This window comes from Haliaeetus albicilla, chromosome 13 (genome assembly GCF_947461875.1).
Source record: "Haliaeetus albicilla chromosome 13, bHalAlb1.1, whole genome shotgun sequence".
In the NCBI taxonomy this organism is placed as follows: Eukaryota; Metazoa; Chordata; class Aves; order Accipitriformes; family Accipitridae; genus Haliaeetus; species Haliaeetus albicilla.
The window spans coordinates 14,875,872-14,893,196 of record NC_091495.1 but is presented as its reverse complement, the minus strand read 5'-3'; the positions used below and the strand labels follow the sequence as shown (position 1 = coordinate 14,893,196).

At 41.0% G+C, this 17,325-nt stretch overlaps 1 protein-coding gene across 2 annotated transcripts in view; it reads right to left on the bottom strand.

Moving 5' to 3' along the window:
• Window positions 1–10,887, bottom strand: part of MTA3 (metastasis associated 1 family member 3) — a 142,499-nt gene extending 131,612 nt beyond the window's left edge. For both annotated transcript variants that reach the window (XM_069800247.1, XM_069800248.1), the window contains exons 1-3: window positions 10,735–10,887; window positions 8,409–8,476; window positions 6,380–6,473 (exon numbers count right to left, since the gene is read on the bottom strand). In XM_069800247.1, the coding sequence (XP_069656348.1) occupies window positions 6,380–6,473; window positions 8,409–8,476; window positions 10,735–10,762 (190 nt within the window). In that variant the 5' untranslated portion in view covers window positions 10,763–10,887. The remainder of the gene's footprint in view (window positions 1–6,379; window positions 6,474–8,408; window positions 8,477–10,734) is intronic.
• Between the last annotated feature and the right edge of the window lie 6,438 nt (window positions 10,888–17,325).

Below are 17,325 nucleotides of genomic sequence, written 5' to 3'. Positions count from 1 at the left end.
GAGGTCAAAAATCATTTTCTCCTAATTCTTGGGTACTCACCAGGGGGGTAGGTGGACGCAGACGACAGAGCCAGGAACACTAAACTGCAAACAAACACTAGTTTATATTTACAGACCTTCAGATTAAGAAGGTAGTATCTCACTGAACCAGTTACACAAGTCTGCTCACCCACTCGGCATATCTAGCAGCCAAGCCTTCTTCTTCCTTATAAATGCTCCAAGAGATTCTCCTGTGTTTGATTCCCAACTTCGTCTTTCCACGCCTTAGCTCCTTTCTTGGCTACCTAACATCCAGAAAAATGGTATCCTTCATCACAGAGTCGTATCAACAGATCTGTTTTCTTAAGTGCAAGCAGGAAAGAGGCCTTCTCACCGACTGCAGTTAAAAAACAGATGATAACCTACCAGAAAACCTTCCAAAAGCCAGTAAATTCCATGGAAGAGCCACTTACACACTACTCCAAGAGACACAAATCAATTCAACTCTTGAGCTCTAAAGACTATTTTTTTTTTGCACCCACTTGACCATAAATAAGACCCAAAAAGTTTTGTTTCCGTTTTATCTGTATCAAGACCAATGCAATTCAGTATCTTCTTTCCATTCAGAGGACCACCTGCTAAACAGGCAGCTCTTTAAACTTCAATTCCCTTGAAAGAGTAACTAAAAACCCTCTATGCCTCTGAGAACCCTTTTCTGTAGGATGGAGGTCAATCTCTACTAGCACTAGCAGTAAAGGAAATAAACTGTCTTAATTCATTCCCTGGAAGTTGTACATAGGATACAATATGAGCATTCACCACGTTTAAAAAAAAAAAAAAAAAGTAGGCATTATTTCAAGACATAAAATTATGAAGGTAGAGAAAATGGATCATATGCAATGGAAGAATTAACATTTGTCTCACATTCATTTGACCAAAGGTGTTTCTAACTAAACATAGGCTGTGGAAACAACAGGTATTCAAGGGAACTAACGGGACCAAAAAAAAAGCCAATTTAAGGTTTCAAATAAAATCTCCAGTCAAAAGATACTTTTTATGCTAAGACATTATATGGTTTAAATTAAGTAACAGGAAAAGTCTCTTGTCTTAAAGTGATTTTTCAGAAAAGGGATTGTGATTAAAGAAACATTATATCCTTTCTGAGTAACAGCTTTTTAGTTTGATGTACAAGAACTAACAAACCACCAAGTTTTTGGTCGTGTTATCATCTGATTGGACAAAAATAACCCAGTAAGACTAGATTATAAATGTTTTGAATGATACAGTCAAATATGTGACTAAGAGAAAAGAGCACTGAACAACACAACATGGTTTAGGCATTTTATTCTGGCATTACTCTGGAGTTCTTTACTGAATCCTGAGGGTCTCCATAAACACATAACTTTTTTCTTATAGACTGAGTATGTGAATTGCCCTATTCCTGTTTTAGTTCTATGTACACTTGAGAAAAATACTGAGAAATGAAACATTCTAAGTTGTATTTCTTTGATTGTTGAAGAGGGCAGGAAAAACTCTCATGTTTTTCCTGGAATTGTGTATTAAGGTTACCACTATGCAACAGCAACCATATATTAAAAAACCTGATAACATATGAAAGGAATTCACATTTCAGTTTTGTATATCTTTGGGAATATTAATGAGTAATCTGCATTACTATTAAATATATTAAACAATATTTCTCAAGTTAAGCTCATTTTCTTGCCATCTTCTATGCTACCTGCTAGCCTGCTGCTCTACTAAAATAAAATGCTTCCCAAAAATCAGATGGAATATTAACAGCTTCCTTCTCTTGGATGCATCTGGAGTGTTTGGCAATTATTATGATGCTAACGTAGACTGACAACATGCAAAATAATTGTTTTTTTTTTCATAAATACAAAGCATCTTTATGTAAGAGAGCTCGACAGCAGCAAAACTGCTGTGTAAGATCAAACCATTTCCAGGACTGTCGGAACATTCTTGATAGTAACATACAAAATAAACTCTTATTTTTTATTTGTAAGGCGCTTTGAGATCTTTTAACAAAAGCCATAAAAATGTACTGGTATATTAAGTATTTTTCACCGACCTTAGTAAGAACTTCTAATAAGAGCATTACTTTACAGATAAAGAAACTAAAGTAGAGAGAGAATACTGGATTTGTTTCTGATCACAATACATCAGTGTCATACCAAGGTCAGAACTGAGTACAGACTCCAACTGTTCAACAGGAATCACCAGATCACTAGCAGGACTCTTCCTTTCTTCCTAGAAATCTATCATGTACAAAAATCCTGTAGCAGAAACACCATTTTGCAAAGCAATGTGACAGGAAATATGACTGTCCAAGAGCCAAAGGCTCAGAAAAGTCCTAAAAAAAGTGCAACTATGAGAAGTAAAGGTGGTTAAGTGATGTCTACAAAGAGCAATTGAGATTGAAAAAAGGAGATTTTGACTATAGCTTCTGTAATCTAGAAAAATCTCAGTTTTACCTTTGATCTCTCAGTCACTGAAAACAATATGCATCAATTTTTTTTTTTAAATTGACTACTGTCTCATTCTCAAGAGCATCAATTTTGTTAATGAGAAAAAATACATAGTGCATGGGCTTTATCATAGGCCCAGAAAAATTCTGGGCATTTAGTCAGAAGCTCAGCACACCTAAGTCAAAGCAAGCTCTCTTAATAAATCTGAAGACAAAGGCCTCTGACAACAGGAATTTTTTTTATAACCTCCCCAAGGTGGCTGACTAGCCAAAAGCTGTTTGAGGAGTTGCAGTAAGAGAATGATTCAGACATAGTATTACATAGTATTACATGACAGCACTTTATAGCACATGACCAGATAAAGAATTTAAAATGTAAAGAACTGTAAAAAATGGCATCATGCACTCAGGCCACCCTGAGCGCATTAATCTATTTCAAACAAAGGAAATACAAAAGTTAAGCCCTTCACTAACACAAACTCAGTGCTGGTACAGAGCTAGTATAGTCCCCCCTCCTCAGCTATTAAAACCTTGCCCTAAAATATTTATGTCCACTTTAGGTAAAGGATCATCTAAATTTTATAGATCCAGCTACAGTTAGCAATTTCTCAATCACACCATTTGGTTAGAAAACATCTCTGTGCCACCCATTTATGTTTGCTCCAACTGTTTTAATGACCTGAGTGGTTTTGACCCACCTCTCCCAAGTGCATTTGCTTAGGTACTTTAGTCATCTGTTGCACTAGCTCTTGTACTGCCTGCTGTCTTCTATTCATCTCTTTTCCTTCTTTTCCCCATAAAGTAAGCCTTACTCTGCTGCTCCAAGAAAGGAATGAGCCCTGCACAGTGACCCTATGGTAATGGCTACAACCTAAGAGTGGTGGCTGTTAACACTCCAACAGAACTTCCCTACTCAGTTCAGGAGGCTGCATAGGATCAAGAACCTGATCTTGGCCAGCATTTTGTTTTGGTTTTCAAGTTGGCCTTATCATAAACTCAAATTTACAGTAACAGAAATCAAAGGGGGGAAAATGTAATGTCTTCAAGGGCCCATAAAACATTGCAAACCCCTGGATTTCAGTGGCTATGGTCAGCTTATAGAACTATTCCCAGATCTAGACTGACATCATACATGATGCTGATAGACGAAAATGCTTGTTAATTAACTTCCACCAGAAACACCAGATAAAAAATGGAGGAAATGCAATTTCCTCAGAGATTAGTGTCAGATACTTAGAAATCAAGGGAACTCCTCTGTACCTAGTATTTTAGAACGGCCTAAGAAAAACTCGTTCTTTCCCTCCCAATTTCTTTTAATATCCTGAACTTTTTTTGAAGATAACTTAAAAAAACCCCACACACACTCCCAAAGCAGTATATTGACTCTTTACCAGTGACAGTATCACAGATCTACTTAATTCCATTTTTTCCAAACATTCTTTAAAATTGTTTTGAAACTTTTTCACATTATTGAAAATTTGTTCTTGAAGCTCCAAAGTATGCTCTTACAAAGCTATCTTCTTCTCTTATTAAATGGCACCGTACCTACATCATAAAATGGAACCTTCAGAAATTGAAGTGTCACACAAAAAAACCCCAATCCCCACCTGCCAAAACCTTCAAAAGTGCATTACTAGGGACAGTTTTCGCTATCATAAAGAAAAAAAAAAAAATTGCTAGAAATATAAAACGTCATCAGAAAAGATCAAGCAGATCTTATACTTAAAAGACTTCTCTAGACACATACACTGGAGTAACCAGTGACTGAACCAGAATTTAAATTCCATAAGAAACTTGCATCTTTTAGCATTTATTTTATAACAATCCAGGTAGAAGTCCTGAAGCATCAACATGTTTAGAGCTATATAAAACATTCCCAAAACATTCAATACATAAACATACAAATATTTTGTTTACATACATCATATTTTGAAACAGAAAACTGTGGCATTCCATCTAAACATTTAAATTGATTTGACATTTAAGTACATCTGCTGTACAAAAATCCAGGCAAGCAATCCTACACTATGTGCTGTCCCCTGTAACCGTAACATACATCTCGTAAGATAACTCAGCTGTACAGATTCCACAGATTGGTCAGAAAGAAAACATTATGTACAGAGGAAATGTCCACAGAAAAACCTAATCCATAAGAATGCTGGGTTAGAAGACTTACAACCTGTGAGACCGAGGCATTCTAAAGACGCTTGTTGAATCAGCTAGAAATTACGTTTCTATTTTCTCACTAGAAAACAGCAAGAGAATCTCAATAGAGAAAACATGATGGAAGATTCCATGGTACTTCTACTGACACCAACAAATCCCTATTATGCTATAGTGGAAGAGCAACAGACCGTCAACAAGTCCTTTATATCAAAGTGCTGACAAAATGGCAATCTAAAACTCACAAAGGAAATAGAAAAATCTTATTCACTTTTCCAGATTGAATGATGCCCACAGAACTAACACACCCTTTTCTAAAAAATAAGCCAACCAAAAAAACTTAAAATATTCACATTTTACAAGTCAAATGAAAAATAATTGTACTTCCAGTAAAATTGTTATCCTTTCATCCTTCCCTGCCCCCTCCATTAGAAAGGAAAAACAAAAAAATGCACTGGAAAGCTTAGTGAAGCTCACTAGAAGTTCTATGTTTCTATACGCTTCACATGGGAGAACTCAAAAGACTATAATGATTGCAGAGGTAGACTACCGTCAAATAGGTCACCAATAATTATAAAGTGTACCCAACCATATTAGAAAAACATCAAATAAATCATTCCCTTAGAACATAAGCAAGATCTACCTTCTTTCTTTAAAAACCAAGCTAGTACTTCAAACTATGTACTCAAATCACCTCCAATTCTCTAGGACCAATGAAAGAATAAAACAAAAGCTGAAAGCTGGCTGTTTCTCTTCGCTAACGGTACTTATATTAGTAAAATTATCAGAATTTGACATTAAAAAAATACCTTACAATTTGTTTAAGTGCCTAATTACTCCATAATGTATCTGCACACAAAAGATGGCATCAGGTAATGTCTTTAAAGAGATTCATCCCGATAAATTAGAGAACAGAGATTTATAATCCCTACATCACTTATTCACGTATTAATTTTGAAAACTCAAGTATCATTTATGAGTATGTTATTTAACAGTATATGGCAAGAAATTTACCAGACGTTGACATATTTAACACATCAGTGCAATATTTTGCAAATAACTATTTTCTCAAACATCTCAGTTTTTTAGGGTCTGTTTTTGTCTTCAGAATTATATTTTAATTATAAAGTTATGGAAAAAATATCATATTTCAGTTGTAGACCAAATGGCAGCTACCAAAAAAAGTTAAGTTCATGATGAAAATGGGACTTTTTTTTTCCTATTAACACTTGTTGCTTCTCTGAAAAACCAATGAGATGATGCTTACTACTATTTTACTGATTAATATCTACATTTAGCATAAATGCACATAACAGCTATTTTACAATCCCTAGTGATTTTCAGTCTCCAATAATACATTTCATCCTTTACAGTAAGCAACACACAATTATGTCCAACTCAAAAAAACTCGAATCAAATCCTCATGAATGCTCTTAAGCTTAAATTGACTTACACCCAAGATTTACTTTTGACATAAAAAAAGAAATATGGCTGTATCTTCCAGATGAAAAAGTATATTTTTTTTTTTTTCAAATGGAGACTTTCAATCACTTTAATACAGCTTAACTTAAGTCCCGGAAGCAACTACTAGGAGCAGGGCCAGTATCAGATAATGCTAAGCATCTAACTTGGTATTAATTAATGCCTAATATAAATATATATTCCACATGCCAAAGAAATGCAATTTCAAGTAGCTGCAGAAACAGAACAGGCTATGATAGAAAGAAAAAATGCCCTATACGATCTACTTACTAGCATGCTTATCTGCAAGCATTATAAGGCTGTTGGAAATATCTCTTCGCCTGTAAAAACACACCACTTTTGCTTCCACGTTTCCATTGGCAGTCTACAAGAGAAAGATAAATCAAGTCAGAATGTATCTTTCCTTAGCTGAGTAATACAAATTAAATGTCCTCTGCTTGCAATTTTCCCTCATGTTAGTAGTTCTCACATGGTCAGGCTGAAATCAACAGAATTACTCAAGTAAGTAAAAACTTCCTGACACAGGCCAATATCAATTTCAGATCAGACAACAGTATTGATAATAATTATTTAGTCCTAAGCATTTATATATTATTCAGCTGTTTAGAGATGTAATGCCAGTATTATGTTAACGTAAGAATCCTTAAGAAGTATTAGAAGCTTGTGAACATTTCTTTGCAACCTAGCTTTAGACAGAAATGTATACTTCAAAGTTCTCTAGCATTTTTTTGGAATCATATTTAATATAACATGGTTTATTTGAAAATTCACTTCAGCTTATAAGATAAAAGAGCTATTTAGTTCACAGTTGTTTTCATGGCTCATTACAGCGCTCATGCTCTTTAGCCTGATACTGTAAAGAATCTACTAATATTTGAAGAACTGTACCCTCTTTCTTGTTATGAAAAGTACAAAATTAGTTCATTACCTTGAGTTATTTATTTAAAACTCAATATGTGGCACTGAGAAGTATCATGTTTTAATTAAGTTTCTTACCAAAAAAAAAAAGGAAGCACCTTATCTCCAGTAAAATGATACCCAAAGCATTTCATGACATACATACATTTCATTTGCGTAACATCTCCATGTTTGCTCAATGCCTTTAACACATGAAAACACATAATTCACAATTAAGATATCTGGACTACAGCCTCGAAACTCTCTTTAAATAAAAATTTTAAAAAAGAAAATCAATACATGACTATGCTCTGCCATCCACGAGCAAGATTAAATTATGGCAATGCAGTTTAAAGATAATAAACATTACATTCAGAACACGACTGGAATCACTTCAATTACTGCAAACAAAAAGTATTCTTCTCCAATAGAAGTCCAAAATGGTTTGCCATGCACAAGTTCAGTGGATGTTGTGTTGGACAGCACTAACAGGTAATGTGGTTGATGTCTGCTATGGAGTAGTGTTATGTTCCATCAGTAAGAAGAAAACCATTTGCAGGTCACCAGTTTTTTAATTCCTTTTCTAACCACAGAAAAAAATAATCTTTATCATTATTTACATCACAACAGGCATTTTGATCATTAACTTTTGACATAATGTATCAGTAAGTTTTAATACTGCTTGACAGAATAGTAAAAATATGCCATGCTAAAAAAAAAAAAAAAAAATTAAATCCCACACCATTCTTAGTAGTACAAGAATGAAGAAAAATAATCATGCCTTCCCTAAAATGACACTCTGAAAAGCCTCTATTCTTTATATAAATACACTCATAAAGACAGAGAATACAGTCTCTATTTCTCTTCAAAAGCCCATCCTTCATTCACAGCTGCCAATAAGCAGAGCAATAAACAGCCACAGAAGTCACATACTCTGTTATTTGATCACTGCAAGGTCTCACTGATACCTACTAAGTCTTTACACATACATCCAAACGCAGACACATTACATGATTGCTATCATTCCAGATGGATTCACAGTGTCATGAACATACAGAGAATTAAATTCATTCATTTCCTCAAGCATTCATAAGATTCGTTTAGAAATTTTTACAGCAGAGTACTCCTGTTCACCAGGAATGATCAACTGGGCATTTCCTTAGATAACAGAGAATTACAGGATATCACATAGCAAGATTTCAGTAACTGAAACATGCACAAAATACATAGCAAATCTCAAGAAAGTAAAAAAAAAAAAAAAAAAAAGCAAAACCCAAAAAACCCTCCAAAACCCAGAAAATTCTACCACAATAGAAATCTTATGGAATGGATATCATTATGTTTTTGAAGAGTGCACTGACTGTTGTCAAAGGTTAAGCAAGAATCTTAGATACTTGTGTACCTTGTTAAGTTCTTCAATTCTCCTAATGAGATATGGATTGCTGGAAGAATTTTCAAAATAAACATAATCTGCAATGGAAAAAGGAAAGATATTGAAATACCAGGAAAAAAATATATGTAAAAGCGTATCATTATTAGTGCAAAAATTTTCTTTTAAACCTAGAAGCTGTTAGAAAGCTGAGATTTCTTAGTAAATGTTAAGACAGTGAAGTATTTCTATACTGACTTTAACATAATTTGTTCCTACATTCTGGTTATAACTGCACTACACATGCTTTAATAATCATGCTGAAATAAAGTTCAATGCCTTGTGTTGGAGCTTACATTGTAATTCAGTAATCCACACACTTCATAAATCTTGATATAAAAGCGGCAGTTTCTCACAATCGATTAGGGAAGATTTAAGAATCTTTAGTGAGTTTCTTTATTATGGAGATAAATATTTCTGTAAGATATGCTACCTCACATTTATTATCTGGTGCTATGGTAGTACAGTTGTCCAAATGAGTAATGTACATTTTATGATACTTGCTTTTTTTTGTCATCTCTGTGTAGTAACACGCGAACTCTATTAAGCAGTAATAGTCATGAGATTAGCGAGGTTCTTCCAGGACAAAATCCCTTATAGTGTCATTAATATATTTTCATAGAGTATATGGAAGTTTACTCATATCCTGAAAGCTGCCCTCACGAAACATACGAAGAATTGACATGCAGTGCATTTCCTTCGATAGTTTTCTCAAAACTCGTTTCCCTCAAATGAAAAAGTACCCATCAAATGCTAACCACACTTTACATTTGCTATTTGACTTCTGCACCATGCACCTTGCAACCTTTATTTAAAAAAATGGGTGGGGTACCAGAACAATGTATACAGCTCCTCTGCAATGCTTTGACACTGCATTATGGTGAAATCGAGCCTCAGGTAGCTCATTTAGCTCTAAAGAAAGAATATGATCTCTGGATATCGTTCACAATTGCTTATTAAGAGTACAACAAAAAAACTGAGAATTGATGACCTAAGAAGCAACCCCTACCCAGATTTCAACAGCGCTACTCCGAGAAAGATTACTTTATGAGTAAAGGCTGACGGGATTACAATCTAAATGCCCTAACGAAGGAGTATACAGATGGATGATTTGTGGATCTATCAGCATATCTCAGAACAGAGGCAGAAAGAGATTCAAACTACTGTCACCCCTCGTTTCCTTGCATCTTCCCTCTCAGCTCAGGCTGCTGAAGAGACAGCAGAAGGAAACAAGCTATTTCTGAGCACCAAGTACTGAAAACCTAACTTGAGCGGTGCACCTGAGCCACAGCGCTAGGAACACAGCCATGTTCACTCCCAAAGGGAGGGCAGCGAAAAGTTATCGGTGTCTACTTCGACAGGCCGGGGGTGGCAAGAGAAACGCTTGCCGTGTTTTTTACCGCCCAAGTGCCCCCCCCCTTTGCCCAGCGCCAAGCAGTCGCGTAGGAGCGCACTCCTCTGGGGTCACGTCGGTGAGCAGGAAAGCTGACAGAAATCCCCCGGTTACGCAGCCGGATTTATTATTTCTCCGCGGGAGGCGAAGGAAGGCGCGGAGAAACTCCGCCGCTAACGGGAAGGAGCAGAGGCCGGGATACGGCACGAGGGGAAGCGCCGCCGGGCGCCCCCCGGGGCGGGCGCCGGCTGCCCGCGCCACGCCGCCGGGGCCCGCCAGGCCGCAGCGCCGGCAGGGCTGGGCCGAGGCAGGCCCCCGGGCCGGGGGCGCACGGCCCCCGTAGGCCGCCCCTCGCTCGCCTCGCAGGCGGGGCAGCCTGCCGCGGCGCGCTGGCTCGGCGGGCGGTGGGGCCGGAGACCCGCCGGGCGGCCCCTTCGCCGCTCGCCGGGGAAGCAGAGGAGGCGAGGCGAGGCGAGGCGCGAAGGGAGGCCGTGCCCGGCCCGCGCCGCGGTAAGAAGGGCAGAAAGCCGGCGGCGCCGCTCCCCTCCTTCCCCGCGGAGGGCGGCGCTGCCCTTCTCCTCCTCGGCGGTGGGGGCCGGCCTCCCACCCGGCGCACGGGGCTGGCGGGGGAGGAACCTGCGTCCTCCCCCTCCGCCCCGCGGAGAGGCCGGCGGCCCCTCTGCGGGGACCGGCTGCCGCCTACCCGCCGCCCGCCCGGGCCTGGCCGCCGCGCTCGGGGCCGTAGCGCTGGCCGCGGCAAGCGAAGGGGGGCGGGGGCGCCTCTCTTCACCCCGGCGCGGCGCGCACCGCCCGCGGCTCAGCGGGGCTCCCCGGCCAGGCCCCGTCCACCGCTGCCGGGCGCAGGGCCCCCCGGCGCCGGGCGGGCACTGCCGCGTCCCCACATACCTCCCACTCGGTACATGTTGGCCGCCATGTCTGCGCTCTGCGCCCTCCTCCTCCTGCCGCCGCCTCTGCCGGGCCGGGCTGGGCAAGGAGGGAGCGGCTCCCGCGGCCCCCCCGCCCCGCGCTCGCCCCCACCCTGCGCCACCCCTCCCCGCCCGGGCACAGGACACAGCGCCGCGCCTCACGGGGCCGGGGCCGGGGCCGGAGCCGGGGCCGGCGCCGCCTCGGCCGCTTCCGGAGGCGCCCGTGCGGGGAAAGGGTTAAACGCCCGCCCCCACCACTTCCCTCCCTCCCCCGCCGCGCACCGGCCCCGGGGCGGGCCGGAGGCAGGGGCCGGAGGCGCGGGGCCGCAGGTGGGGCGGCCCGAGCAGGGGCCGGGGCCGGGGCCGGGGCCGGCGTTCCCCGGGGAGGTGCGGGCTCCCGCGGGTCGGCGGGCGCCGGGCGAGGTGCGTTTCCCTCAGAGCGAGGGCTGCCCGCCGTACCCCAGAGCCCGCCGCCTTTGGCGGGCTCCCGCCGCTCTGTCCCAAAACTCGGGAGCCCCGCGCTGCCTGGAAGAAGCGGGCGGCTGTTTCTTCCATCTCCCCTCCGGCCCCCTCTTTCTGGGGTTTTTTGGCGGCTGCCTCTTGCCCCGGCGCCGCTCTGTCCCCTGCGGCCGAGGGATGTCTTCCCCCTAGGAGCCTCCCAGCAGCAACTCCGAGGAAGTTTCTCACAGGCGCGAGTGCGCAGCACCTGTTGGTGACCGACGTGGCGGCTCCTTTGTTCGCCTTCGGAGCGGGACGGAGCCGGGGAGAGCGGGCGGCCCCGGCGGCGGGGCACGGCGGCTCCCCGAGGGCTCCGCCGTTGGCAGGTGAGAAGCCAGCTCGCTGGCAACAGGCAGCAGAACGCGGCTACGACAGGATAAAGATAAATCTAGCAGCGCGGCTCCGAGTCGGGGAGCGTTCAAGGAGATGCTTACAAATCATCGGGTGAGAGGGGCGCTCCGAAAACATCAACGCTGATGTAACACGAAGCCATGGCCACGCGTTTGTCTCACACAAGAGTTCACACCATCACAAACAATCCACACGCTTTACAAACAAATTGATCCTGCTGTGGAATTCTTCCTTAGGTGAGAAATGCTTTTTAGCATTTTCTTGCAAGGAAGGTGATGATTTATCATTTGTTTCATGTCCTGGATTTTTGCGCACATAGCTTGAGCATTACCAAGCTTAACATTGCACTTCATCCTGAGCTGCTTGGAAACGTTGATTAGAAGGAGGATGAGCTTCCCTGGTGTTTCAAATGATCCTATGCTCTCTTCCCTTTCCCCCTTTAAGTGAATCTGGGACTACTGGGCTAGGATTTCTTCTACTTTTAGTGCACGCTTAATGTCCCGAGTGGCTGCTTTGTGTCAAACAGGCATCCGAGTACCAAATTCCTGAAATACGTGAAGGCGGCATGTGATACTCACAGTGATTTAGTCTCTAATAAACAGCAACACATTCACGCATTGAAAAATTGGAAATCTTCCTCCGTTTTGTCTCCTGACAAGAACGTCTGTGGGAGCTGAAAAGAAAGTCTGCAGAAACTCCTTGGGAAGTAGCAGCTCTGTGCAGCTGGCTATTTCTGGAGACACAGCAACACTACCTTAGCAGATACCTAAATACAAATAGCTAGAAGTTAAATGGGGTGTTATTTTTACTCTTGTGGTTTACTGCTTGGTAAAGGAAACAGGTTAAACTTCCAAGGCAAGAGAACAGTAAATTCAAATAGCTGGCTTGTCGCAGTCATTATCAATTAAACAAAATGCCTCCAAGCTCTTTGCCTCATCTTAAGTCTGCACTATGACATTAGAGGAGTTTCCCACACTTGGAAGCTTACAATGTACCCTCACCCAGCAAGGAGTGGATTTTGGTAGACACAGACTCTTGCTTCCATCATCTGAAGGCATGGCCTACGGAAAAGGAAGGCAGTTCCTGAAGATACAGCATTCGCCTCTCAAAATCATGAGAGAGCAGTCCAGGAAAGCCCATGGTCCAAGCCTGCCCTTTCAGGTTGACAGCCTGAAAATACTAAGAAAACCCCCCTTTATTTACAGTTGCCTAAGGCATGCATCACAGACCAGACAAATGAAGAATGACGTTTCTATACCTTAGTACTGAATCACTGGGCCTTGGTATTCACACTAACAGCATTTGTACAGCCATAGACAGCACAACCTGATACTGTATGGTGTCGTGCTGCTGTAATTGCATAGTTTAAAGTCACTGCTGCAAGCTGAGGGAGGTAGTGGGCACAGCTAGCTGTGGTCAGGTACCAAGTTGCAGGAATGGCAGTACATTTTACTTTGGTGTAATGTAGACAAAAGCTTGGATACAGTTTATTTTCTGTGCTATCTCAGTGCACGGAATGAGAAAAATTAAAGTTATGTAAACATCTTCATTTTTCTAGATTAAATATAATGGGAAACTCTTGTTTCAACCACAACATTGCTGAGAAAAAAATTCAGGTAAGAGCTTTCTCTTAACCTGGTAAATGAACTGTATTCAGCTACAGACTGAGATTACTTGTGTTGTTCGAAAGAACCACACTTCTGTGGCAACTGAAATCAAAGTTGCAAAATAGATTATTCCTTTTAGAGACACAGATTACCTGAGAACTTCATTTCACAACTTTTTTTTGTTGTGCCATCCCAAGCAGCCCATCATTCTTCCTCATATTCCTCAAAAAAAAAAAAAAAAAAATAGCCAAGAAGAAAAGAACAGAGTGCAAAGGATCATTTTAAAACATAGACCAGTTCCTTGGTCCAGGCTCACCAACAGCCCCCACTGTGAGCTAGATCATAGAATCATAGAATGGTCTGGGTTGGAAAGGACCTTAAATATCATCAAGTTCCAACTCCCCTGCCATGGGCAGGGACACCTTCCACTAGATCAGCAGTACTGAAGGAGATGGAGATGAGGCACTGAGAGCAGGGCTGCCCAAGGACCTTTTATGGTATTACCAATACAGTGTCTATTTACTTGCCCAGGCTGCACCCTCTTTATTGGCTTTTTCACTTTAGCATCATCGGATGCACCTAAATCATGTATATTAAATACCCATTAAGCTGACTGGAGCTGTACAATTTTCTTATTGTATTTTAAAAAATGCATGATGAAATACATTTTTTTTTTCATTTGGGATAATAAAAAAAGTTTCACTTTATAGGCAATTTAAAGCTTCTTTCTCATGTGTAGAATTGGTTGGACAAAGGGAATGGGAATCTGCTAGCAGAGAATTTTATTCCTGAATTTTCATTTTTAATTCCCTATAGCTTTTCAGAGACCAAAAGTTGTGTTCAGCCAGTGCCAGAACTCTGGCTGTTCACATGAGTTCAGAGGTTTTAGGACAAATCCTCAAGGATTCTTGCAGCAGACACAAAAACTCCTCAGCACCGATGTTCTTTTTCCACTATTGCAGAGCCAAAATGAAAGTTTCAAAAAGCTCCGACAACCTTATCACACCAGAAAGCAGCAGAATGAGGGAACTTCCCTTGCAACTGTCGTGCAACATCCTGTTTTGTGTCCAGAAAACTTAATTTCAAAGGTTCCAGCCCAGCATCTTTTCGAAGTAATAAAAGCCTGAATCAAAAAAAAACCCCACCCAAAAACACAAACAAAAAAACTCCCCACCCCAAAAACCCAAACCAACCCACAAAAAAACCCCAAACCACCACCACCACCCAAAAAAACCAAAACCCCAAGAACTTGCTCATAAACGACACCAGTACTGAAGACAAATCTTTTTCCTAAATTACTTGCTTAAGGATTAAACTGACAGTTCAGACGTCTAAAGTAAAATATATTGATAGAGGTGTGTTTAAGAATGGAATACTTTGGGATCTTACAGGTAGAAACATCTTATTGAAATCAACAAAAGCACTGGAGAGTTGCTTGAACCTTAATAAAAGGTGCTTGGCTCCTTGTAGAGCTTTCATAAAGACTCAGCCTCATGCTGATGCAACAGAAAATTAAAAGCATTTAGACTTTCCCATCCTTGGGCCATACACAGGACCTGCCTAACTCAAAGTGGCTGAGCCTGGAGTTTCCTTTTGGCATGGGTAACCTGGAAGCACAGGAAACATTCAGCAGTTCACACCAAGGGAACGTGGCTCCCTAGCTAGTAAAACTTTGCTACAATGGATAAACAGGCTGCATGCACATAACCCATGCAAAGAGTTAAAAAACTTACAACGGACTTTACAAATTATCATTTCTTATCAGCCTAAACTCCTACTTGCAACGAAAGTAATTCACCGCCACAGAGGACTTCAGTAGTTCACAGACTTGTCCTGTGGCTCAAAAATAATATGTAGTCTGTACAAAGTCGCTTTCATCTAGTGTGAACAAACATGCCAGCTAATACAGCTGCACATCGATCAGACTGGCTTACAGGCAGCTAAAAGTACATGCACTTTTTTTTTTTACTAATGCAAAGACACACCATAGCTTGCAAAACCTCATTAATGAATTTGTAGCAGAAACAGAATTCATATTGCTGTCACTTAATTAGTCACCAAAGAAAAACATTTTTTCCATTTCAACACTCATGATTATATTTATCAAAACCTTAGATAACTTCCATTTTGTAACAGACATTATATAAGGGGTTTTTTTGTTTAATTTACAGGAATATGAAATTCAATGTTTATTATAATAAGCAATAGAAAATTTTAGCTGCCTCTACTGAAGCAGAAGCTAGGTGCAATCTGTAATAGATGCTTCCATATCAACTTCCTTATAAATCAGAAAAAAAAATCCCAACCCTCCCACAAGAGAAATCATCTTCTCTTCGCATCAGAAATAACATTGGCTTTTTTATTGACTCTGTGAGTCAGATCTCTCAAGAGACTCTTAGCTAAATATGTCACTATTTTCATTAAATATGATTTAAACAATAAAGTTAATTGCTGAATTATCAGTAGTCTGCAGATTTAGACATTCAATCCAAATCTTAGAAGTTGTAAGAATACCCCTAAATCAATCTGCAGAGAAAAATGGTACTTATGGCTGGCAACAAGTTATTATTTGAGTGGGTAGTGAAAAAGACATACTTGGTAATGGTTTTTCAATAACTATCATACCATTACATAGATAGATGCTATAGCCTACCATATGGCACTGCTTTGGTACTATACATAATTTCATTTCCCATAAATCATACAACTGAATTAAGGACTTTTTTTGTGCAAAATCAAGTCAGATCTGGACCTGTATGTACTTATCTTCTTGCTCTGACTGAATTTACTTTAATGAAAACCATCCTACTGCAATGGAAATAATACTTCAGGTTTGATGGAGAGAGGGAGGGAGGGATGGTAAAGTAGGGTTTATTATTAATCTACTACTAAAGACTAGATATGCAAAACATGCATTTCTTCCACTCCACAGGTATAATGCTCACAGGTTTTTATAATAATCTCAGTAACAGAGTAAAGATCTTATTTTCTAATCAGATTTTAAAAATAAAAGTTGCCCATCTAGAGTTTTTGTTATAGCTACCAATTTATTTTGCAGTTCACGTCTGTCATGGTTTAACCCCAGCCAGCAACTAAGCACCACGCAGCCGCTCACTCACTCCCCCCCCCACCCAGTGGGATGGGGGAGAAAAATCGGGAAAAGAAGTAAAACTCGTGGGTTGAGATAAGAACGGTTTAATAGAACAGAAAAGAAGAAACTAATAATGATAATGATAACACTAATAAAATGACAACAGTAGTAATAAAAGGATTGAAATGTACAAATGATGCACAGGGCAATTGCTCACCACCCGCCGACCGACACCCAGCCAGTCCCCGAGCGGAGATTCCCCGCCCCCACTTCCCAGTTCCTAAACTAGATGGGACGTCCCATGGTATGGAATACACTGTTGGCCAGTTTGGGTCAGGTGCCCTGGCTGGGCATGAGAAGCTGAAAAATCCTTGACTGTAGTCTAAACACTACTGAGCAACAACTGAAAACATCAGTGTTATCAACATTCTTCACATACTGAACTCAAAACACAGCACTGTACCAGCTACTAGGAAGACAGTTAACTCTATCCCAGCTGAAACCAGGACAACATCCTAATGGAGAAAAAGCCTACAGCTCTAGGATTCAGTTTTGTACCCCATTCTGTTTGCCAGTTTTAGAGAAGACTTCGGTTCATATCTTGTTTCTGTTAAAGTCAATGTGAGTTTTGTGGTTGCCTCCAGTAGGGCTAAGGTGAGACCATTATATACCTCTGTTATCTTTGACATAAGCAAGGATGCAAATCGGAGCAGTTGGAAGCACACTGGAGCGTTGCATACATCTGCAGCACTCCTAAATGAAGCCATTTTGCGCTTCAACACAATAATACTAGGTAGACATTAAAGACATCACACTGGATTTACTCTTTATCTTTCCCTTTCTCTCAACTGATCTATTTTTCGTGCTAAACACCTGCTAAAAAGCTGTCAAAGGTGCTTAATGACACATATTTAAGTAAAGTACAGTACATTCATCTGAGCAGAATTAATTTAAGTCAAGGACTCGGCATCTGTTCAGTTCGTTTTTTTCTGGGGATTGAATGATTATGGGCAAGCAACACCGA